This window comes from Conger conger, chromosome 7, assembly GCF_963514075.1.
Source record: "Conger conger chromosome 7, fConCon1.1, whole genome shotgun sequence".
NCBI lineage: Eukaryota > Metazoa > Chordata > Actinopteri > Anguilliformes > Congridae > Conger > Conger conger.
The window spans coordinates 11669765-11695924 of NC_083766.1; the positions used below are offsets into that span (position 1 = coordinate 11669765).

A 26160-nucleotide genomic window follows, 5' to 3' on the forward strand; every position below is an offset into this window, starting at 1 on the left:
AGTCAAACAGTTTACTTAAATAATTATGACTAGCCAAGTTTTGAGCACTATTGACAAACAGCTAAAGTAGTACTGCCTGAATTACTTCAATAAAAAATGTTTTGTTCAGAAATTCATCATATTTATCTGCCTGTTGATCACTACAAATATCCAGATTAGTACAGCTGTTATGACAGGAAAGCTAACTCACCACCATGATTAGCCTTATATATGCCATAGACTGTAATGTCACTTATATAGTTGTATAGATATTGTTTTTTGTATTAGTTATTGTTTTGTTGTACTCTGGGTATTCTAGCTGCCAACTGTGGTATGCTAGTTTGGAAGTTGATGTATTCTTCAAGGGTTCCGATTTTATCTGTATGATTACGCTAGGACTCGGAACCGTACTGTCCTCTCAGGTCCTCTTCGCACTTGTACTTGTGTTTGATCTGCACTTCGTTGTACATTGCTCTGGATAAGAGCGTCTGCTAAATACTATGTAATGTAATGTAATGAAAGCAAGATCCAGAAGTTCTGATCCAGGATCAGCTGCCTCATCAGTCATAATGAGGGGAAAATTATTCCAAAATGATCCCAGGTCAGTGCTTTGGCGATCCATCTCTGAAGAGCGTTACAGCTGGTGCAAAGACTGGGGTAAGACTGAGCTGGAATGTTATAAAACAGTGATTACGAGCAGAACCCAGCTCTGATGCCAAACTGTACCTCAATTCCCACACCTTTTTGGGTGAAGCCTCTTATACGGTCTGCATACATATAAAGAGTTAAAGACTACACAGTGCTACAGTATAGGTTATATGGAATGTCCCTCATATCCTGAGATCTGACCCATCAGGCCAAAGATGTCAGAGGGTACCTATCCAATTGCAGAAGATCTGTTAGCCAACCAAGAAACCCCATACCTTATTGTCTGAAAGTACATTCTTTTTTTTAAACTAGAGAAGCTTGTAATAAGTAAGACTACACAAGTTTTCATTCATAGAAAGTCAAAACAACACATCTATTGCACAGTGCCACAGAGGTACAACTGCAATCTGAGCATCAGTCAATCAAAACAGGAATGAGCTGAATGAACTCTTGGTCAGTCCAAACCTGCCAACTCTCTCATTCCCCCTAACCTGGTGTCGATCATGCCACTGGCAAATAAATTGGTACTGATGCAGGCACACACAAATCTATCAAAGAAGTTAGAACTAGAAGCGGTCTGTCTTGGCATTGGGCCAAAATTGACCTCCAGCTGGAAATCAAACTAGTTTCCTTTTTTAACTGTTGAATCTGACCTTATTGTCTTTAATAATGAATCCAGACTCAGACACGTCGTTCACAGACCAATATGAAACGGTTTTATGCAATAGTTGGAACCACACAGGTCCTTTATCCACTGTAGCTAATATCTTCCATCCTGCAACCCTGGGAGGACAGAGACTCATTGAGCTTGGCAGAGACGCAAAGAAATCTACAGAGGCTGCACTGCAAGATGCAAACCAGTAGTTCACTGCAAAAACAGGATGGCCAGGTCAGCCAATGAATTCTGAAGTGTACAGAAGCATCTCCAGGCATGTTCAGTCAAATGCCTCCAAATTCATTGGACGGTGCTTCATCTCACAGCAAGGCAATCTTCTTAATGATGATCCAAAATGTTTGTTTTAGCAAGTCAAAGCGCTTTTGGCCTATTTCTCTGACCATTCGTTTTCTTATTTCTCAGCCTCATAATGGCTTCCAAGACTGTTATTGGCACAACTCTAGTCCTCATGTTGACAAATGCCAATACCAGACTCCTAAGGTAATCAAGACTGTTCAATTACTACTAGCACACTAAAATGGGGGGAGCATATAAAAAGGGGTGTAAGTCCTAAAGGATAAAACAATATGGATGTAAATACCCTAAAATTAAAGGTGAGTCTGCACTTTATCCTTGTTTTGTTTTATTACAAATCCAATGAGTACCCAGCCAAAAGAACAGACCACTGTGTGTACCACTATCCATATACTTACGGACTGCACTGCAGCTCATCGTTGAGCCTGACCACACCCATAGCACAGCTGTGAGCCTGGCTGTGCTGTCATTCCACAGACACACACACCACACATACAGACATGGCTATAGAGCTATATAATGATTACTATAGAGCTACAGAATGATGATGCTATAGAGCTATATAATGATTACTATAGAGCTACAGAATGAAGATGGCTATAGAGCTATATAATGATTACTATAGAGCTACAGAATGATGATGCTATAGAGCTATATAATGATTACTATAGAGCTACAGAATGATGATGCTATAGAGCTATATAATGATTACTATAGAGCTACAGAATGATGATGCTATAGAGCTATATAATGATTACTATAGAGCTACAGAATGATGATGGCTATAGAGCTATAGAATGGTGATGCTATAGAGCTATATAATGATTACTATAGAGCTACAGAATGATGATGCTATAGAGCTATATAATGATTACTATAGAGCTACAGAATGATGATGCTATAGAGCTATATAATGATTACTATAGAGCTACAGAATGATGATGCTATAGAGCAATATAATGATTACACATACAGAAAGGCACAGGTGAACTCATTAGCATATCTCTCACTTGGGGTGACATGGCTCAGGCAGTAAGAGCAGTCGTCTGGCCGTCGGCGGGTTGCCGGTTTGATCCCCCGCCCGGGCTGTGTCGAAGTGTCCCTGAGCAAGACACCTAACCCCCAAATGCTCCTGATGAGCTGGTCGGGGCCTTGCATGGCAGCCAGTCGGTGTGTGAGTGTGTGTATGAATGGGTGAATGGAGAAGCATCAATTGTACAGCGCTTTGGATAAAGGCGCTATATAAATGCCTGCCATTTACCATTTAAAGCTAAACTGTCAACAAACGTTTTTTTAAAGAGAGGCATTTGCTCCAGAAAACCTTTGTGATACAGAATTTATGTGGCTATTATTTCTTCAAAAAATACAGGAAAAATCAGGTGGTCAGCCACAATTAACCTACTTAGCTGTTGCACAATAAAAGCTTATTTGGGCAAAAAATTATTATGTTTAAACTCCCAAAGCTGAAAACAGAAACAGCTGTTATTCTGTCACACAACTGGCTGACTACCAAAGGGAGGTAAACTAGATGTTTTAGTCTGGTTTAAGTCCTATTTAGAACTTTGACACTGGACATTTAGACAGTTCTATTACACTTTCCATTGTATAATAAAATTAAATGAATGGTTACCAAGCAAAGTGAAATACCCAGATCTGAAGCCCTGAGATGTTGTTTGTTTTACTATCATATGAGGATTAATACAAGGCAAACCATATTTGCTTGAGACACCATTAAACCACCTATAAAATGAAACCGCACCTACACTCAAAGCAATAATTGGCAGTAAATTTAACTGTGTGAGTCACTGAAACACACCTATCCGTGGTTACAGCCCTATTCAGCAGCCACACCCGACATACAACTCTCTACTCAGAATAGATCTAAATAATACCCCAGTCACTGTAGTTTTTCCTGCAATTCAACTCAATTACAAACAGACATAGTTGTATGGGAATTCAAGCCCTGGCTTGCAAAACTACTGCCAGTATCACTCTGTCGCGCTATAGTCATCATTGTGTAGCTCTATATCCATCATCATTCTGCAGGTCTATCGTCATAATTCTGTAGCTCTAAACTAAGTCATAATTCTATAGCTCTATAGCCATCAACCCTCTGTAGATCTATAGTCATCATTCTGTACAGTCATCATCAATCTGTAGGGCTATAGTCATCATTCCGTAGCTCTGAACTAAGCAATCATTCTAAAACCCTATAGAAATCTTCATTCTGTAGGACTATAGTCATCATTCTGTAGCTCTATAGTAATCATTTTATAGCTCTATAGTCATCATCATGTAGCTCTGAACTAAGCAATCATTCTAAAACCCTATTGAAATCATCATTCTGTAGGACTATAGTCATCATTCTGTAGCTCTATAGTAATAATTTTATAGCTCTATAGTCATCAGTCTGTAGCTCTGAACTAAGCCATCATCATTCTGTAGCTGTATAGTAATCATTCTATAGCTCTATAGCCATCATCATTCTGTGGCTCTATAGTAATCATTCTATAGCTCTATAGCCATCATCATTCTGTAGCTCTATAGCAATCATTCTATAGCTCTATAGCCATCATCATTCTGTGGCTCTATAGTAATCATTCTATAGCTCTATAGCCATCATCATTCTGTAGCTCTATAGCAATCATTCTATAGCTCTATAGCCATCATCATTCTGTGGCTCTATAGTAATCATTCTATAGCTCTATAGCCATCATCATTCTGTAGCTCTATAGCAATCATTCTATAGTAATCATTATATACAGTAGGAGCAATAATTATTTGATCCCTTGATGATTTTGTAGGTTTGCCCACTTACAAAGAATGGAACTGTGTAGAATTTTAATCATAGGTACATTTTAACATTGAGAGACAGAATATCACAAAATAATCCACAATAACAACATCATATAAATTTTATGAATTTAATATCATATTTTCACATGAAATAAGTATTTGATCCATAGAACAATAGGACGTAATACTTGGTGGAGAAACCTTTGTTGGCAAGCACAGAGGTCAGACGTTTGTTGTAGCTTTTCACCAGGTTTGCACAGATCTTGGGAGGGATTTTGGTCCACTCCTCTTTGCAGATTCTCTCTAAATCCTTAAGGTTCCGAGGGTGTCGCTTGGCAACTCGAAGCTTCAGCTCCCTCCACAGATTTTCGATGGGATTTAGGTCTGGCTAGGCCACTCCAGGACCTTAATATGCTTCTTTTTGAGCCACTCCTTTGTTGCCTTGGCCGTATGTTTTGGGTCATTGTCATGTTGGAAGACCCATCCACAACCCATTTTCAGTGCTCTCACTGAGGGAAGGAGGTTGTCACCCAAAATTTCCTGGTACATGGCCCCATTCATCCTCCCCTCGATACGGTGAAGTCGTCCTGTCCCCTTAGCTGAGAAACACCCCCAAAGCATAAGGTTTCCACCTCCATGCTTCACAGTGGGGATGGTGTTCTTGGGGTTGTACTCAGCATTTCTCTTCCTCCAAACACAGTCGAGTTGATGCCAAATAGCTCTATTTTTCTCTCATCTGACCACATCACCTTCTCCCAAGCCTCCTCTGGATCATCCAGGTGTTCTTTGGCAAACTTCAGACGGGCCTGTACATGTGCCTTCTTCAGCCGAGGAACCTTGCGCGCGCAGCAGGATTTTAATCCTTCACGGTGTAGTGTGTTACTGATGGTTCTCTTCGTGACTGTGGTCCCAACTGCCTTCAGGTCATTAACAAGCTCCTCCTGTGTAGTACTGGGCTGATCCCTGACCTTTCTCATGATCATTGATATCCCACGAGGCGAGATCTTGTGTGGAGCCCCAGACCAAGGGAGATTGGCAGTGACTTTGTGTTTCTTCCATTTTCTAATAAACAGTTGTTAACTTCTCACCAAGCTGCTTGCTTATTTTCTTGTCCTTGTCCTTGTCCTTGTCCTTGTCCTTGTCCTTGTCCTTGTCCTTGTCCTTCTTGTTCCATCCCAGCCTTGTGCAGGTCTACAATTTTGTCCCTGATGTCCCGAGACAGCTCCTTTGTCTTGGCCATGGTGGAAACGTTGGAAACTGATTGAGGACAGGTGTCTTTTATACAGCTACATAACGATGTAACGAGTTGACACAGGTGTTTTGGGTAATGAGTTGAGATTAGGAGTGCCTCTTAATGAAACTAACTAGTCTGTGGGAGCCAGAATTATTGCTGATTGGTAGGGGATCAAGTACTTATTTCATGCAAAAATATGATAATTTATAATTATTGCTCCCACTGTAGCTCTATATACATCATCATTCTGTCGCTCTATAGTACTCATTATATAGCTCTATAGCCATCATCATTCTGTAGCTCTATAGCAATCATTCTATAGCTCTATAGCCATCATCATTCTGTAGCTCTATAGTAATCATTATATAGCTCTATAGCATCATCATTCTGTAGCTCTATAGTAATCATTATATAGCTCTATAGCATCATCATTCTGTAGCTCTATAGTAATCATTCTATAGCTCTATAGCCATCATAATTCTGTAGCTCTATAGTAATCATTATATAGCTCTATAGCCATCATCATTCTGTAGCTCTGTAGTAATAATTATATAGCTCTATAGCCATCATTCTGTAGCTCGATACTAAGTCATCATTCTAAAGCTCTATAGCCATCATCATGTTTAGGTAGGCGGCACATGTGAAATTGAAGTCCTCATGAATGCTCAGACCAGGGTTTCCCAGCAGATTATTGAGCATCACACTCCCTCCACCAGCTTGTCTCCTTCCCACAGTGCATCCTGGTGCTATCTCTTCTCCAGGTGAATGGTGAACACGTACCTGGCCGTCCACATTATGTAAAAGAAAACGGGACTCATCGGACCAGGCAACCTTCTGCAACTGCTCCAAGGTCCAGTTCCGACGCTCGTGTGTCCATTGTAGGCACTTTCGACGGTGGACAGGGGTTAGCGTGGGTACTCTGATCAGTCAGCGGCCATGCAGCACCATACCATACGCAGCAGGGTATGACACACTGTGTGTTGTGACACATTCCTCCCGTAACCATCAATTTCTGTGAATTGTGCCATACTAGCCGTTCTGTCGGTTCAGACCAGATGGGATAGCCTTTGTTGCCCTTGCGATGAACACCCTGTCACCGGTTTGTGGTTTGTCCCTCCTCGGACCACTGTCGGTAGGTACTCACCACTGCTGACTGGGAACACCCCAGAAGCCTGGCCATTTTGGAGATGCTCTGACCCAATCGTGCGGCCATAACGATGTGGCCCTTGACAAAGTCGCTCAGGTCTTTACGCCTGCGCATTTTCTCACTCTTAGACGGTTCGCTTACCGTCTAATATATCCCACACCTTGACATGCGCTGTTCTTACAAGATAATCAACGTTCATCATTGCCATGATGCGAGTGGTCATGATGTTTTGGCCCCTTGTAGTAATCATTTTGTAGCTCTATAGCCATCATTCTATAGCTCTATTGTCATCATTCTGTAAGCCATCATCACTTGGTAAAGAAAAGAAAAAAGGAGGAAAAAAAGAGGATGCTCAGACAGCGGCAACCTCCAAATGTATCATAAGCGTGAGTCAGCCCTCTCCACAACCGTACTGTGAGCACAAATTATTCCAGGCCACAGAACATTCAGCTAGGCATAGCTTTTGTGCCATGCACTTCAAGCCCATGCTTATTTACAGAGAGTGTCAACTTCCCTGAGACATTTACATCCGTATCAGTCTACATGCACTGTGCACTCTCTGTCCATATTCAAAGCATGCAAATATCTCAACGCAAAGCTGCAAGTGAAAAATAAACATAAGAACCTAATTGCTTTAAAAAAAAGTTGGGTTGTTTTCTAACATCCTATAGCAGAGCAATGAAAGGCAATGAAAGGCAGCTTTGGAACGTGGCTCAACGCAGCTTTGGAACTATGCTATGTAATGGAAACCTCAGAGCCCGATTCTCAAAATGCAGGAAAGCAACAACAAGAGTAACAATAATGAGAAAAAAAAGCTTTACCCTGATATCAAGTTTTGTGTAAGTTCCAATTCAGATAAGTTTCTCCAGCTGTCAGCCATGATGCAAAACTATAATACACATATCAAATTAAGACATTGCCAGAAGGGACAGAGAATTCCTTCCCTTTTAAATAGCCTAAATAGTAAGAGCCCACTAGTACCACACCCAAGAGCAAATTCACATCTCAGTAATGCAGTCACAGCCTAAGCCAAAACACACAGTCTGTTCCTCTAAATGCAGCACAAACACATGATTCTCCAAACTCTGTGGAGAATGTCCCAGCACAATAAATTTTAAAGATCCAGTTGAGCTGCCAACTTGTGTGAATCTGGGTTGACTCAAGGATATCAGTAAGGCCATCTGGGCAAGACTCCCCAGAACCCGTACACAGTAATATGCGCAGTGTTAGATTAACACTTATAGAAAACATATGGTGCCAACTGGACTCTCGGCTAGAGTTGAATTAACCAGTTGAATTAACACTGGACATTTTGTGACACACAGGTGAAAATTAAGTGCAATAATACAAGTAACACAAAATCTCAAATAAACAAAAATGGTAATGGGACTTGAAGTATACAAGCTGTATTCTATAGCAAACACTACTTGAAAGCTAGCATGGAGTAGTAACACCATTGCAAACTAATTAAACCATAAAAGATACCGTTTAACTTCTTCACCAAGTCTACTGTATGAAATCTCAAAATGATATATGCATAGGATAGCTTATAAAGTAACTTAAAAATAATTATAAATGAATTATCACCTGTATCATGTCGGCTAATTGTGCGCTATTTCCTTAATATGCTAAGTCACTGTTGGTGTCAAAATGTACAAATAGGAAACCAAATAAGTTCTGTTTTATAATGCTTCCTTTGATCAGACTACAGAGATACCAAATAAATGCTGGAATGTATGCAGCAATTCTGTGACATTTTTCACCAAGCCAACAGCGACTCTGCTACGATAAACTTTAGTGTAAGCACTGGAATTCTAAATGTAAATAATTGAAGAATGCAACCAGACTACTTCTCAGTACGAATTCTACTCGTGCTTTGAAATTAAACGTGGAATGTCTGCGGAACCAGCCCGGACGGAGCCACAGGTAAATACGTGGACCCCATCTAAACATGCTAAAATCCCAGAACTCACGAACTCACCTTGCTACGCTAACATAACTGAAGTGCCGCTTAATAATAATGATGGTGCAACTTAAGACATTTAAACTGTACACCAGGGACCCTTTGGCACGCTTTGCGGTAGTATCACGCTGAGACACAATGCAGTCCAGTTTTTCCCCAGGTGACTATAGATGCTTTCGAATTGTACAACAAAAGTACAGTAAACGTCCTGCTGTGTCTACAGATAAAACACGGGGCATTGGTAGTTAACGTTCAAGTTGTTGCTACCACAAAGTTCTAGATTCCTCGTCTGTAAGCACGTATTTTCTATTTCTATTTTCACTGGTAACATAAATCGCTTGGTTACATCCTGCTTTATCGTTTGACAACTGAGATGACATTACACAGATGAGACACGTGTCTGAATGAACCCAGTCCAAGTAACATTAATTGAGCTAGCCAGTGAAAATGATAACACACATATAAAACAGATTAGGAAGGCTGTCCTGCAACAAATTTACGAAAGATGCGATTCCTGGCATAAGCGCGTTAAGCCAGATAGCAGGATGACTTAATATTGATTTGCATAAAGTTTCATGGAAATTCATATAGCAACCAGTCATCACCCATAAAGAGTAGTAAATTATGCTTGAAAAAACGACAAAGCATAAAACTCACTTTTTTGTTCCCCTTTGAAAATGCGTTGATACCAATCTGCTCTCAGTATCACACCCTGTAAATTCCTCAGTGTGACAGACCAAGACCAGCCGAACACAGTCCAAGACAAAACAGAACTACATGAGCAAAAATTGGAAGGTTTAACGTCCCGCCTACTCCTGTTCTAATTGGACAGAACTCAACAGAGCTACTCCTAATGCAGTGATGTAATTGGCTGTTGACTCATCAGGATTTTGTGGTCGTCTTCTGGATTTAGGAAAACGTGAGTTTTACTTCCTTTTTAAATAACATTATTTTAAGCTGTGGCTGGAAGTGTAATTTCTAAAAAAAAAAAAGGGAAAAAAGTATTTGAAGCTATGTACGAAAATAACCCCCTGGCATTCTCTTTTAGACAAATGTGGACCTCTGCTGGCACACATAATAAGAGATATAGTAACTTTCTTTTAAACTTTCTTCTAAAGTTAATTTTAATGTGATGCAGGTGGAAATTAAGTTATTTTTGTTTGATGTTATTGCCGTTTGCATTATCAAAATATGCTGTATATGCTTTTGGGACCCGGGCCCCCTGTTGAGAACCAGAATCATATGTTTATTGTGCTGTCTAATTTCAAAACAGATACAGATACACATATATTATGTTTATACAGACAGTTGACCTAATGTGGATGCTGTTGTAATAAGTATTTTTACATTTTCTCCTTTAGTGTGAACATTTTTTCATCTTTTTGAGTGAGCTCATTCCAAGCTGAAGCTATAAATATCCCAAGGTTATTTCCTGATGACACACATACGTTTTGTCCATAATATTCTGCTTTATTTGGTGCTGCAGCCTGTTTTTTCCCAAGTTATTATAGAGAGAAATGTTTCCAAATGCAGGTCTTACAGGAGTTTTAGAATTATTATAGAATTATAATGGTAATTAGCTACTGGTGTCTTTCAATCTCACTGACATAAAAGCATAACTGATAACTGAGTCTAATTAAAAACTAAAATTCAACTTTTTTTACAGGTTGACAGAGTAAGAGTTCAGAATTTCATTATAGATTTGAACCTAAATGATACAAAAACAGCCACATCAAAGTAAAGACCTTTATAAAGTTATCATCACACATTAAGCACTGAAGTGGTAACTGTGGGGTTGATTTCCAAGACTGAGCTTAACCATGAAAAACAGTTTTAATGTCAAACTCCATTTGTGGAAGGCCACAGTTTCTGGAGATTGTCAGCAGGAGTGATTAATTTAAGTAATTGAATGGTTAAAGAGAACATACAACTCATTCAAGGATTTTATTGGCTGCTGATTGAAAGGAAACTGCAAATGCCTGCCCTCCATGACTGGAGTTTGACACCCCTGCCTTAATATAAAAAAGTTGTGCACTTCAGATATTTTTTCATGAAAGGTTCAGAATGCTGATGGAGGCAAGTGAAATAAGCAAAACAAGCATGGTTAAACAACAAGGAATAAACTCAACACAAGAAAACTAGAGGCTAGCAGAATGTACAAACAAACACTGAGACCAAGTGATGATTCACAGAGAATGAGGATCTTAAACACTGAAAAACAGGTGAGCTGTATAAACAGAACACAGGTGCAAACATTGATTAAACCAACAATACAAAAACCACAAAAGAAGACCAAACAGACAAAAACGAGAAATGCTAGGGGTGGGGAACTGCTGGACTCTGGCAAAACAGGAACTGTGACACATTCATCGCATTCTGTAAATTAAGTCAGCCAGATAATTACATTAGAACATGAAGAAGACTTTTCATTTTCCCATAATGGAACACCTGGACTGAATCCAGATGCAAATTAAATCACTTTTCATCATCACACCTCACACATCATAAACAAAGGCTGCTGAGTTTGTATTTTTCCAATACACAAATGCATCTACGTGTACTATTTAGAAATTAATATTACAAATACCTTAAAATAACACAATACTATTCAAATTGTTACAAAAAAGACATTCTCAGCCAAACCCTGAGGATCTATTTCTAGCATTGAATGATGTAGGGAATGGATTCGTTGTGAGAATTTGTGCTGTGACATTATTTACAGTGCAGTCCATAAGTATTTGGTCAGTAGTACAATTTGAGGGTATTTAGATCCATATTTAGAGATTTTACATAGTCCCCCTCCCCCCAATTTAGGGGACCAAAACTAATTGGACAGTTGGATTCTCAGTTGTTTATGATTAGTCAGGTGTATTTGATCGCTTCCTTCAGGTAGGTATAAGGAAGCTTTCAGTATCTAGTCTTGATTCTTGCCTTTTTGGCGTTTGCCAACATAAGGCCCAGAGTTGTGCTGATGACAGTTAAGGAAGCCATTATGAGTCTGAGAAATAAGAGAAAAGTCATCTCATCAAGGTTTAGTGGACCAGAAAGCTGAGTCCTCTTTCAAGTCCCCTTGAACGTGTGAACACAAGAAAGACTGAGTTCATTTGCAGCTAGTTCATTTTAAAAGAACTATATGTGAAAACACCCCTACACCACCATGTATGTAGTGACCAGCAAAAGCAGTCCTCTTATTCCTCGTTCTGGCAGGTCGCGAGGTCCGTTAGTTGTTGTCACCCGGCACTTAATTGATCGATTAACACAGTTTACACAGATAATTCACCTCACCTGGTTTCACAACAGAAACCAGCTGACCCTGCAGCTCTCCGGGACCAGAAATGAAGATCACTGTGCTAATGGATCTCGGCTGCTGGGCACAGCTGTACAAACAGCCGGGCCCCTGGGCCCTGTCACTGTAGCTCTGAGCTGAGGCATGCAGGGACCCTGATCTCACCACACTACTGACCAGAAGCCTCTGGCTCCTGGTTTCTACCGCAGAAGCGGAATGTTTTCGTTAGCCTGTGTTAAGTTGCACACTGTGCGTTGTTAGTACTATTCTGTGTTCATTGTCTTTAGACATGTGAGATACAGAATCTATGAAAGCAACTAAACATATGACAATGACATATTAGGCTCTTGTATATTATGACATATTAGGCAGTGATTATTAGCCTCTATTAAAACAATGTTATTTGTCTAACAAAGCTAACAGAGAGTGAGCAATACACAAACTCAACGTAAGAGTGCTTTGAGCAACGTCTCCAATTTATTACATAATTCTTGGTAACCTCAGTGGACCTGTCTTGAATCTATTACTGTGTGCTGTTCTTTGTTTCTTTATAAATTAAGTTAATTACTGATAGAAAATTAGTCCTTCCCAGTATTTTGTTCCAGTCACCTGGATCTTACTAACTGGTACAATTCTTTAGCCAATATGTAGCGCTAATAAGTGAAATCAGCTAAGTTTGTGGGTGGAAAAGGACATGGCAGGACTTTCACTTTCTGACCCTTAAACTGATTCTATACATTGAAGAGGGAGAGTGAAGAGCTTTTGGGAGTCACAGCAGTTGGCAGCTCTTTTCCCAGTGCCTTGGTTCTGGGCACTCCAGCCTGCAAACCAGCCCTCTCACACCTGCTGGTGGAGTGCACAAGTGTTCCAGGATGCAATAAATTCTGGACTCCAGCTGCCACATGACTAGTTTAGATGAGTGGAGGCTACTGACAGCCAGCACAAAGTAAGCTCTTTGTTTGGATAGGGTTCCTGCCCTATAGGAAAGTGGTCCTGAATTGGGGTAGCTGGTACAGAGACATTATGTTTCCTTAGTATGTATAAATGTGATCACACGCAGTGACAGAATTAAACAGAATTATGTAATCAGACAGAGTCATGTAATCAGTCACCAAAAGAAAAGTAATCAGGAAAATAGTAGTGCCGGAAAAAAAAAAAAAAATCTTCTCAGTGAGCACTTTATTAGGTAGACTTTAACTCCAGCTCATATAATGCAAATATCTAGTCAGCCAATCATGTGGCAGTATCGAACGCATGCATAAAAGCATGTGGACATGGTCAAGAGCTTCAATTGTTGTTCAGAACAAACATCAGAATGGGGAAGACATGTTATCCAAAAGTGACTGACTGTGGAATGAATGTTAACGCCAGACAGCAGAGAGTGGCAGTTCTGTGGGAAAAAACGCCAGTCAGAATGGCCAGTCTAGTTTAAGCTGACAGCAAGGTGGCAGTACCTCAAATAACTCCACCTTACAATAGTGGTACACAGAGGAGCATCTCTGAAAATATCAAAGCTAGACGTGGATGTGTTACTGCAGCAATATGATAAATATATAATAAAGTGGTCACTGAGTGTGTATATATAGATTCTTTTTACAAATAATAGACATTAGAAATTATTTGTTCACATGATAAATATTGGACAATATTAGACATAGTTCAGTATATGTTGTTTAGTAGGATGACACAAGACACCCAATAAACCACGTTTCATGCCAATCATGTACACAGGGCTCCCAACAGTTTAGTAAATGCATGTTTTTTCTTCTGTAATGACTGACGTGATATGAGCTCACTCACTGCCATCTAGTGGACTACTTGAACCAGAATTCTCATACTTGCACGAGTCATTCCAACAGCTGTCCAAAATGAGGACATGCTGAAATTCTATTGTTTAGCACATTGCTATTACAATAATAAAACACAATTTTTTTTAAAATGGGATCTCCCAGAGTCGGATAGGGAATTTCAGGACTGGGAGTGCAGAGTGCTGTTCAATTCACAGGAGAAACCTGGCAAAAAGAAAACACTTGTGCAACTATCAATAGCTACAGCTTTCACATACCTATATTCTCAAAGAGGAAATATAAGCCTTGAACAAAAACCAACCCCAATTCAGTAGTATTGTTCCTGTGAGTGTGCGGTTACACCACTTAGCTTCATCGGTCATTTAATTACCGCAATATGAATAAATACACCCGAGGAATTCCCACTGAAATCTGCAGTTGTCCCGGACAGCTTTCCCCGATTGATATGTCGGGACATAAATTTAATGTTTCGTTCAGATTGTTTGGTTTCAAAGCAGCCATGCCAGCAGCCATGCCACCATGCACCCTGCTCCTAATGAATGGCTGAAGCCAAGCAGGTGTATGCTTGGTTAGTACATGCTTGGATGGGAGACCTCCTGGGGAAAACTAAGTTGCTGCTGGTTGCTGTTGGTTGCCCCCCCTTCATCACTGTAAAACAGTATATAAATGCATCCAACAATCATAAAAGGAGAGGCACCTCATAGCCATGATAGTGGGTCAGTAATGTTTTAATTCTGGAGGGGCACGTATTAAGATCAATGCATTCGACCAAGTATCAGGCAATTTTGGAGGTGGACTTTCTAGCAAGAAAATGACACAAAGCAGACCCCAAAATCCACACACAAATTATTCCATGACAACAAAATCAATGTTCTGCAATGGCCATCTCAGGCACCGGAACTCAATCCAATCGAGAACCTGTTGGCTGAACCGAGGAGCATCTGCATAGAGGGATGGTCCAAAATCCCCATTTCATTCCTTACTCTGGGGAAAAGCCTACCTCAACAGTAACATCACTCAAAGCAAATTAAACAAAATCAGAGTATGCAGAAAATGTTTCTTTTTATTTCGATTTTTGAAAATGTAAATAATTACAATTTCTTGATGCTCAAGACATCTTTCTTATAAAGTTGAAAAAGATGCGTATTGGCATGTACAGTACCTACAACCAATATTGAAAAATATTTAGAATCACATTCCAAAGTCTGTGATGGCAACATTGTTGCGATACTGTGAATGATTTCTAACTGCTGACAGTCACAGTTTTTTTTACAAAGAAAATCCCACTATCACCCAAAGACAAAAGGGAAAAGATTATAAATATCAAATCTTCTTTTTAAAAATCAAAAAAAAAATGTCAGTGTATAACCTTTTTTCTTCTGTGAGTAAACATTTGGATGTCATCATTATGGAGGATCACAGCTATCAGAAACACAGCACTGAACAGTCAGATATGGAGAGGTCTGGAGCAGACTTTTCCCCGTGGTGGTTGTTGGCACGTGTCACTTCAACAGACCAGGGTCAAATAAGTAATTGTTTCGGATTGAAATGCCAGTCAACTGAGTGTATTGTCTGGTGTATTGGAACCTATGAAGTACTAAATACCAGACAAGATCAATCGAGCGCTGAAAAGTATTTGAATCCGAAACAATTGCGTATTTTAACTCAGACCTGCTCTAGCTTTACCTCGTTACTCATACTGTGGGGTTGGCAGAGTGTCCCCTGAACCCAGGAACATCACCACAGATAGACCTCTGTCAAAGGCATGCACCATATGAGGACAAAACAAAGAAAATATACACACAGCAATCATATCACCCATCCCACACACACACACACACACACAAATAAATGTATATACATACATTTTCATGACTGAGTCGATTTAAGCTTTGCTTGTAGAAGACCTGGGTTCAAAGAGTATTTGCGTCGGATTCAAATACTTTTCTGCATTTGACTGAGCTAGCCTGGTGGATTTGAACAAACAAATTGATCCCAAATGTGTAAGCCCCGCCCATCTGCTCCTCCTTGCAGGCTCAAAATAACCAGGCAAGATCAATAGAGCACAGAAAAGTATTTTAAACCAAAACAAATACTATTTACACCAGGTCTGGCATGTAGGCCTTCGGCCTTGTGGCACGAATGCACTCATAATAAACTACAATCGTCTCATTCACCCCTCCGGGACTGAGAACTCTTCAGCACTGGAGAAACAATCAGGCAGAAATTTGGGGAGGCGGAGGGGCAGAGGGTAAGATGGACAGAAAGAAGTAGTAAGGTGTAATCTGCATCCCGGGGCGGTCACTGTGTGCCTGACCCAGAACTTCACGTTTCAGGCACGTGGCGCTCCCTCGCCCCCGTCTCTCAGATCTGGTCCCGGAGTCTGGACAGTCTCTGGGACAGCTCATCCTGAGGACAAAACCGGTCAGAGTTCAAGCACTTCAAATATGCGTTGCAGTAAAAAGAAGTAAAAACTTTTAGACATTTTTGCAAATGACCAGCTCTAGGAAGAGTCCTGGTGGTTCCAAACTTCTTCCATTTCACGATGATTGAGGCCACTGTGCTCCTGGGTAAGAGCTCAGGCGGTAAGAACACTCGTCTGGCAGTCGGAGGGTTGCCGGTTCAATTCTGGCCTGGGTGTGTCAAAGTGTCCCTGAGCAAGATGCCTAACCCCCAAATTCTCCCGACCAGCTGGTTGGTGCCTTGCAAGGCAGTTAATCGCCGTTGGTGCGTGTGTGTTAGTGTGTGTATGAATGGGTGGATAAGAAGCATCAATTGTACAGTGCTTTGTAATGTATATAAATGCCAACCATTTACCATTTATAACAGATAGTTTCTTGGATGTCATGGCTTGGTTTTTGTCCTGATATGCAGTGCGAATTGTGGGACCTTTTATACACAGGTGTCTTTCTGAACTAGGTTTAATCAATTAAATTTGCCACAGGTTGACTCCAATAAAGTTCTAGACACATCTCAAGGATAACTAAAGCAAACAGGATGCACCTGACCAAAATTTGGACGGCCACAGCAAAGGGTCTGAATACATACATAAATGAGAGATTTCTGTTTTAGATTTTTAATAAATTAGCAAAAATGTCTAACGTTTTCACTTTGTCATTATGACTTCTCTGAACTGACTCCTCCAACTTGAAATCAGTCGAGAATACTGAATAGACCACTACAGTGATTTTAGGCACAGCTACCAGCTAAATAACTAGATTTGTGGTTTCTTGTTCATAAGAAAAACATAAATGCTTTGAGATAATAAACAAGAACACTGAACCTGACATGCAAAAAACAAGCTTCCAGGGTTTTCCCTGAAAAGAAAATCTGAACTACACAAATGCGTCCCCTTCTTGAGTGGTCACCTCTGCCAGTGGTCAGAACAGCAGAGTGTCGTTATGGTATTTCTATGGTCTATATTGTTAGGGTTTTAGGTTTCTCTTCTTAGGACTTCTCATAGATGTCATCTACAGTATGTATATTCATAATTCATATTTGTTCTTGGCATAGTTAGCTTGCACTCTTGCTTTGGTAAGGGTGCAGCTTTATTCACTGGTCTGTTAATGTTGTCAGCCAGGTCTGGCTCATATTAATCAGGTGAATGCATTTATGTTTCTCCTATGTTCTCCTAAGTCGCTGTGGATAAGAGCGTTGACTAAATTAATGTCATATACACATGTGGCCTTGGTCCACATAACTCCTTTAACATTGTGTTGTTAAATGTGCACCTAGCACCTGCAAAATAACGAACACACACATACTGTATGCCATTCCACACACACATATACATACACAGACACATATACGCACACGTATACGTGTGTACGTGTGCATGGAAGAAAGCAGGAGAAAGCAGAGGTAAGTAATCATAGGTCTTAAGTCTTTTAGCCCCAAGAGTGCCATATGGCACTCTCAGACTTATACCTTTCCAACCTATCGAAACGACTGCTATACTATTGTTTTGAGCCCCTATTAAAACCCTACTACATTTTCTCAGCATAATCAATTTTATCAACCACAGCCAAAACCCCTTGGGACTTGGGTTGAGCCACTGCATATTGGGCTTGATACTGAAAGGGTTAAACCTACACAATGCATGAGTTATGGTGCTGCATTCACTGATCATATCTTTACTGTGATATTCTAATTAGACACCGCTTTTGTTATCTATACATTTCAGGTGCCCCCTTCACAAAAGACACAACAGGGAAGTTCTGAAAATCTGTGTTCCTAAAATCTGACAAAAGAGGGTGTAGTGACAGGATGTTGCTGAAAAACCGGTTTTGACAGGTTCTGCTCGCTGGGGAATTGTTTTCAGTAATTCTGTCCGGAGTGAAACTTGCCAACTGCAAATGGAAATTACATCCATCTAATGCTGAGGGTCACCGAGAGCTAATATTCTGAGGTATGAGTATGAAAGTATGAAATTCTGACAGGGCCCTGTCAAAAGGAATCTGATTTCACATGCAGCTCCGGTAGTGTTCACCTAATTTAAATACGCCGTGTTTCTGCTGGAGGAAATTGTGACATTATCCTCCACTGGGGGGCAGATTGATGGATATTTGATGGCGGTTTCGATGACGTTTCCTACCTGCTCTGCCGATGCCACGCTGGTCCCCACTGACCCCGTCTGGCCCTGAGGCAGCTCCATGTTCAGGTCCAGCCTGCGGAGAGCATCGACAGGACAGCAGCGTTTCACTCACTGAGGACTACAACTCCCACAAGCCCTGGCGCAGGAGCTTGCGTTCACGTGTGACAAGCTTCTGCATCACAGCTGGGTCAAATACCTAATTGGTTCGTATTCAAATACTTGCCTACGCTTTACTGAGCTTGCCTGGTGTATTGGAACCAATGACATGAACCTCTCAAAAATTGCAAACCATGCCTCCAGGTTTTCTTGGTTGGCTCAATTGCACCAGGCCTGGTCAATCGAGCACAGAAAAGTATTTGAATCCAAAATAAATTACGTATTTGACCCAGATGTGCATCTGTATACCTCCCACGTCCACCTCTGACAGAAGTGCAGGGGCTAAACTGTGGCCATAATAAAACCTGAGGTCTCTGTGCCCTTTTGAGAGCTCTCTGCAGAATCAGTAATGCTGTTACCTCTATGAGCTGTCTGAATACTAGGCTAGGAGATATTCTCTTATATCACCTGCATACAGACCCACTGGTGTTTTTGTTGAATAATTCATAGAGATAACACTCTAAACAACAAAGTTAATAAACTGCCAGTAAGACAAATCCCCACCCCCCGCACCCCAGTCTCACTGGGGGCAAGTATCTGGACAGCTCACCAAGTTGTGTGTACTTCTCGTCAAGTCAGACGTGCCCAGAAGCATAACTGTACCCCGGCCAGATCTCCGCAGAGTTACTGCGGAAACAGCGCGGCTCTGTCTAAGCCATCACTTACCCAGCTTCGTCAGCCATCTCGTGCATGAGTGAGTCCACTTGGTTCTGAAACAGACAAACTGTCCTGTCACCAACAAGGCATTCATTGAACACTATGGTATATATAAAACAACTAAACAAATGATTGAAGAACTGAATGCTATGATGTATGGTAGCGTATGATTGTTTGTACGGTGTAAGAAGGCTAAGAGCGTCAGTAAAACAAAACGAATGGCTGAATTACCAAATTAAACTTCCATGACCTCGAATAGACTTCTCAACTCAAAAGTCTTACAAATAAGAGATGTGTAATTTACACATAAAAACCTTTCAACTTGGCTATTTATTTGGCCGGTGTGTGGGCCTAAGTGCACCTTGAGTCAGATATTCACATGTGTGGTAGGGAAGTGAAACATACACAGAAATGTACTCACTGAAAAGTCCTTACAGTCCTGAGGCAGGGACACATTGTGTTCAGTGTTTTTCAGTAACATTAAGCACTTAATGTTTTAAGTTCAATTCAGCTGATCTACCCGTGACATAATTTCATAGGTGTCTGCCGTTAGCCCTTATGAAAGATTCCAATATAACATGGAATGTAAAAAAAACTACGATAATTGCAACACCTCACGACCTGAACCGTACATATTGGCATGTACACATTTCACAGCTTCCGGATTTAGAGCGGATTATTGGCCAGGAGGTATGAAACAGACCAATATTCAGTGAGAACTTAAAGGTACAATAAGTAAGATTTGTAACATTATTACAAGACCATCCCTTCCTATCATTGAAAAAGGCTCACTGACATGTTGACTCACCCTCTGCCTGTGTTTATAAACAGTGTTGTGACTTGAGGGCATTTGTTGCTGCAATTTCTCTCTTGACCATTAGGAGTCTGAAATTAACTATTGTACCTTTTAAAAAAAACAAAAACCTAATGAAGTAAAAGCTTCCGCATTTAGAGCTGATTATTGTCCAGGAGATGTGAAACAGATCAATATTCAGTGAGAACTTATGAAGTAAAAGCAGCCCCATGTCCTGAGCTGGGGGAAATGGGCCGAAAGGGGAACAGCACCACCTCATGACAGTTATCAGGAATAACCAGCAGAGGGAAGCACTGCATCAGCTCATTTCTACAATAACAACCCTCTGCCAACAGCCAGCCTGTCAAAAAGGTAACCAAACACATTTTAAAGAGGGTTGATCATCCAGCTCAAGTGAAACTGGGTGTCAGTTTTCCCCTAAATAGGCTAGAGAAGAGTCTGTATAAAACTATGGAGAGTGTGGATGTGTAAAGCTCTACCTGTGGGGTGGTGAGTGTGGTCAGTGTAAAACTCTACCTGTGGGGTGGTGAGTGTGGTTAGTGTAAAACTCTACCTGTGGGGTGGTGAGTGTGGTCAGTGTAAAACTCTACCTGTGGGGTGGTGAGTGTGGTTAGTGTAAAACTCTACCTGAGGGGTGGTGAGTGTGGTTAGTGTAAAACTCTACCTGTGGGGTGGTGAGTGTGGTTAGTGTAAAACTCTACCTGTGGGGTGGTGAGTGTGGTTAGTGTAAAACTCTAACTGTGGGGTGGTGAGTGTGCTTAGTGTAAAACTCTACCTGTGGGGCGGTGAGTGTGGTTAGTGTAAAACTCTACCTGTGGGGTGGTGAGTGTGGTTAGTGTAAAACTCTACCTGTGGGGTGGTAAGTGTGCTTAGTGTAAAACTCTACCTGTGGGGTGGTGAGTGTGGTTAGTGTAAAACTCTACCTGTGGGGTGGTGAGTGTGGTTAGTGTAAAACTCTACCTGTGGGGTGGTGAGTGTGGTTAGTGTAAAACTCTACCTGTGGGGTGGTGAGTGTGGTTAGTGTAAAACTCTACCTGAGGGGTGGTGAGTGTGGTTAGTGTAAAACTCTACCTGTGGGGTGGTGAGTGTGGTTAGTGTAAAACTCTACCTGTGGGGTGGTGAGTGTGGTTAGTGTAAAACTCTACCTGAGGGGTGGTGAGTGTGGTTAGTGTAAAACTCTACCTGTGGGGTGGTGAGTGTGGTTAGTGTAAAACTCTACCTGTGGGGTGGTAAGTGTGCTTAGTGTAAAACTCTACCTGTGGGGTGGTGAGTGTGGTTAGTGTAAAACTCTACCTGAGGGGTGGTGAGTGTGGTTAGTGTAAAACTCTACCTGTGGGGTGGTGAGTGTGCTTAGTGTAAAACTCTACCTGTGGGGTGGTAAGTGTACTTAGTGTAAAACTCTACCTGTGGGGTGGTGAGTGTGGTTAGTGTAAAACTCTACCTGTGGGGTGGTGAGAGTGGTTGTGCTGCTCATGGTGTCCTCCATTTGTGCCGTCTGCACATCCAGAGTCTCAAACTGGTGCTCAAATTTGTCCATAAGCGCTGAGATCTGGAGTGGGAGAAGAGACAGTCATCTGATAAGTGTGCAGCCCCAGAAAAGTTGTCCCTGAATGACCATGCCCTGATGAAGCTCAACTTACAGTACAGTCTGGTCTAAAAGGACACCCTTTCAATGTACTTGCCTCCAACCATGGCCATAAATAGATCAACATAACAGTCCACCTACTGTTTTTATGTCCTCCTACCTACCAAACAACATCAGACCCGGAAATGAAGTGTCAAGAATGTTTGTGGGCATACAAAACTTCACACGGGCATGTACAGTACTGTGCAAAAGTGTTAGACACCCCAGATTTTTTCAATATAAATTTGGTATTTGGTGTTTTTGTTTGTTAAGTGTGTCAGTAGAAAAGAGTAAATTTGAGATTTCCAAAGATTCATTTTTCAAAAAGTATTTCAAACAAATTTTTGTATTTCATTACATAAAGTAACATAACAGACAGAGGCAGTCTGGGATTACCTCGACCGTTTGCATTGATCAAAGTCAATCAAAGTATTTTTGGATATAACAAACATAACAATTATATAACAACCAACCAGCCAATTATCTTATAAAACTTCAGCCCAGTGTACCCAAGATAACTGATGCATTTATAAAGGGTGGTCATAACATATCGATTTCGTTTTAAACCATTTGCAGCTCTTTATAGTACATTTTCCTATAGTTAGAAACTTTTCATTTAATTATTTTTGAAAGTATGTTCACTTTAAGGAATGTGCCTAATACATTTGCACATGACTGTATACAGAGGCAGAAACTCCTGGCAGACACACACATTTGCACACACACAAGCCATACCTTCTCCAGGTTCATACTCTTCAAGGCCGCATCCATGCCTTTCACCACTCCAGACATCGATTGAGTGACCTGCAGAACGGGCAGGTTTGGTCAGTCCCAAAGTGATAGTCAAATGTATTTTCAACATCCTGAAGTCCCTCCATTAACAGCTGAGTTTCTTAACGGCTTTTCCAAGTCAACTTCTTACTAAGGATGTGACAAATCGGGGTATTCTAGCTGCCAACCGTGGTATGCTATTGATTGAGTTGATGGGTTCCAACTATATCTGTATGGTCACGCTAGGACCCGGAACCATACTGTCCTCTAGGGTCCATCCTTTACACACTTGTTCCTGTGTTTGAACTGCACTTCGTTGTACGTTGATCTGGATAAGAGCGTCTGCTAAATGCCTTGTAATGTAATGTAATGTAATGTAAAATTCATCGGATTTTGTAAACAGTTACCATCCCATTTTCTAAACGGTAAGCCGTGTAACCGATAGGGGTCGTATCGTTTTTTTTTAATGAAAAATAAATAATAGCCTACCGAAAAAAATGTAATTCTTTTTTGGTCCATCTTAAATAAGTTCTAATTAAATGTCAAAACTGTAAGTCTGGTAATAGCCTAATTACTAAATTAAAGATTTGCTCACAGATCACAAGCAAAGTAAATCACAAACATTTCTAAACTAATCTGAGGAATGTCTGGTCTGAGGAATATGGTCTTTGGACGAAGTAGGAAAGTATATTTGCGTACATGCGAAGCATTATGTTACACTGTAAAATAGCTCCTATGTCATAATATTGAACCCTACCACACTCTACAGCTTCTGCACTATCCAGCTTTAACATCACATTAAACTCATTTGCAATGGTTTCAGACACAGAAGTGCTAGAAGTCCTGTTCACCTTGTTCATGGTGACAGCAGTCTGTACCCTAGCTGCCACCGCATCCACACGTGCGCTCATCCTCAGGTAGTTGATGGACTGGTTTTTCTGACGGATGGCATTTTCTGCGTGTATCCGTGCGACTTCCACATTTCCTTTTTGAATGGCCTGGGAAGAGAGAGAAAATGCGCTTGTTTACAATAGTACAGCCCTGAACCATTGCCATGTTTGATAGACACGCCTCCCCGTGTTCACTGGGTAGCTGGCCATTTCGTAGCAGAAGCTTACCTTCTTTACTTTGGTCTTCTCCGTCTTTTCCTCTTTGTCGCACTTTTTAGAATTCCGTTGCAACTCTTTGGCAGCAAACTTGAGGTTGAAGAGATGCTCTGTGATTGTAAGTTAAGAATGCCTCTAAAATTGTTATCAGCCGATTTGTTAAATCCATCCGAAAACAGCTTCAAAAGTCTATGTGGAAGTATTACTATGCTGCAATACTGCATTTTTAACATGAAAGAAATAAGAAATCATTTTAATTTCATAGACTGTTAAGAAACAATTATCTTGATTATTATTTTTCAAACTGCAGTAAAGCTTTTAATACAGCGAAGGGTATGAATCTTGGCAACAGCTGGGGATCAATGCAAGCCCTAACCAGATAAATTATCTGCATCAGTGGTGGAAATGAACAGTAGACGCAAAATGGAAAGAGCATCACACACCCCACGTTCAATATGACGACACGGCCGTAGACTGATCAGGTGACACTGTGAAACAAGCTAACATGAGGGAGTGATCAGTCAGTTTTGGTTCAAACAGAAAGATGAGTGGACTAAATCCAGTGAGTAAAAGCCGGAATCTAGACGTCTATAAATCTAGGCTGACACGTTTCAACATAAACGCACGACGCTACCCCAATATAGCTCAGATTTTACCATACGTCCAAGCCTACGTCTTCGGCGGCTAGTGAACTTTCACATTTCAACCAACTGTAAATGGGTTTTCACCTGAACGGTTAATACCTACAGGTATTAACAATACCCCCCTATATTATATATATGCCCACACATTCGTATATTATACAAAACCTGGGTCTGACTACAAAACAGATGGCTAACTCGCATTAACCTATGCGAAGCAACTAAGCAAACTTATTTTCAGACGCCCAAACCATTCCACGACAGGCCCAGTCTTATTTGCGACCGTCTTCCTTACTTCGTTGTAAAAAAGGATACTGTCCATTCTTGACATGTTTGCAGCTCTCGTCCGTCAGCAAATCAGCAAAGAAAACGCTCTCACGGTTCGTATTTGTGTTTGTATATAGTCAATTTCTTCACTTGCTTTCCGTGTTTTATTTTTGTCCTCTCAATACTTCCGGATACACAACTGGAATGATGACATCATGGTCAGATGTTCGAGGGGCGTGTTCCCAACTGGAGATCTGATAAACGGTCTCAGTATTTTTTTTTTTACGGTTATGTATTCCCTTGTTGAACAAGTTTAGTGACGTCAATGTTGTACTTTATGAATCAGAAGCGTATCGGCTGACCTTTTGTATAAACCTATTTGCTGGCAGGATTCTGCGCGTCGTGACTGTCCGGTTTCTGATCTGAATCGTTTCAGTCCCGTTTACTAATTCCAAAAGAATGTCCTGGCGGTATGTTACGTTTAGCTAGGTATAGGCTATGTAATAAAACGGATTATTCCAGGAAGTATACTTGCGTGTGTAGCAAAATGCACTCCTTACACTTTATCATGCAAATTAAATTATCCCCAACTATGTGTCTCTGTAATTTTGTTAATTAAAATCCAACATAAAGATTTCTTCTGTAGGCTATTAATACACCACAGGCAATAGCGCTAATGGATCTGATTGTAATGGATCACACCTGACAACAGTTTAATACAATGGCATGTGCTTAAAGTGTTAAAGTCTAACACAATGGCAGTCTCCTCTATCCCTCCACGTACAGTACCTCACGGAGAGTGACTGTCTGTTGGGGAGAGTCGCTGTAACTCTAGACACATAGCTGTGTTGACGAGGACAAGGAGCAGGCCTGATTAACGATTAGCTTTGCGTCTCTACACCACAGTAGCAGGGAGGATGAGTCACACTCACTCTGATATGATATTCACTGGTGGTGGCAGCAGCGTGCTGCAGTCCCCAGCCTGCCTCTGTCCTACCAACTCAGCTCCAGTGAAGCCTCATACACCAAACGCTAGGGATGCACGAGCCGATCGTTTCCTCCACCAACGCCAGACACAGACAGCTAGGGTTTTTGTCAAACACTTACTGGTGAAATAATCCTGATGTTACAGCACACCGAATGGAACATTGTGTCTGCTACTTTATTATTATTCAATATATATTTTTAATGATGAAATATGTTTTCACTGGAACTACTGTGGCATTGTTTGCTATCTTTTCTATCACATCATTTCAGAATCAGGTTAAGAAACTTCCCCAGTGCATCTATGCTGAGGCAGTCATTTTATTTTGCAGCACATCCATGGAACAAGCAGCAAAAAATTACTCTGGCTTCTCTGGTTCTGTTGAATTGTTTTACTGTGTATATTAAATAGTTGTATTGTGTATTTATGTAGTTATCTGCTTGATGCTGTAATCAGGGCTCCATTTTGAAAGAGACTCTGGTCTCAGTGAGACACCCCTGTATAAATAAAGGTTATCATCAAGGAGGACTCAGATATTTGCACACTGGGAGTACTGCAGACACAGCATTCCTTTAAAAATGATTTCAGATGGTCCAAGGCTCCTTCAACTTGCTAGTTTGTCAGTATCTGTAGTTCAGAGGCTGAAATAAGAATTTATGACTGATTGGAAACAGTGCGTCACTTGAACACTTAATTGCCGAAAAGTCAATGTGG

At 40.9% G+C, this 26160-nt stretch overlaps 2 protein-coding genes across 3 annotated transcripts in view; both read right to left on the minus strand.

Moving 5' to 3' along the window:
- LOC133132445 (plastin-3-like) overlaps positions 1 to 9505 on the minus strand; it is a 33259-nt gene extending 23754 nt beyond the window's left edge. Inside the window, exon 1 of one of the 2 annotated variants that reach the window (XM_061247890.1) lies at positions 9395 to 9505. The gene's annotated coding sequence lies outside the window, so the exon portion shown is untranslated. The remainder of the gene's footprint in view (positions 1 to 9394) is intronic. The other variant, XM_061247891.1, reaches the window with a different exon arrangement.
- Positions 9506 to 14876: 5371 nt separating this feature from the next.
- LOC133133102 (charged multivesicular body protein 1b-like) lies at positions 14877 to 24676 on the minus strand. Its single transcript, XM_061249090.1, has 8 exons — positions 24510 to 24676; positions 23566 to 23663; positions 23299 to 23445; positions 22412 to 22480; positions 21494 to 21601; positions 19248 to 19291; positions 18426 to 18498; positions 14877 to 16240 (listed from the first exon to the last, which is right to left on the minus strand). The coding sequence occupies exons 1-8, from the start codon at positions 24523 to 24525 to the stop codon at positions 16196 to 16198; spliced, it is 600 nt and encodes a 199-aa protein (XP_061105074.1). The 5' UTR covers positions 24526 to 24676; the 3' UTR covers positions 14877 to 16195.
- Positions 24677 to 26160: the final 1484 nt, after the last annotated feature.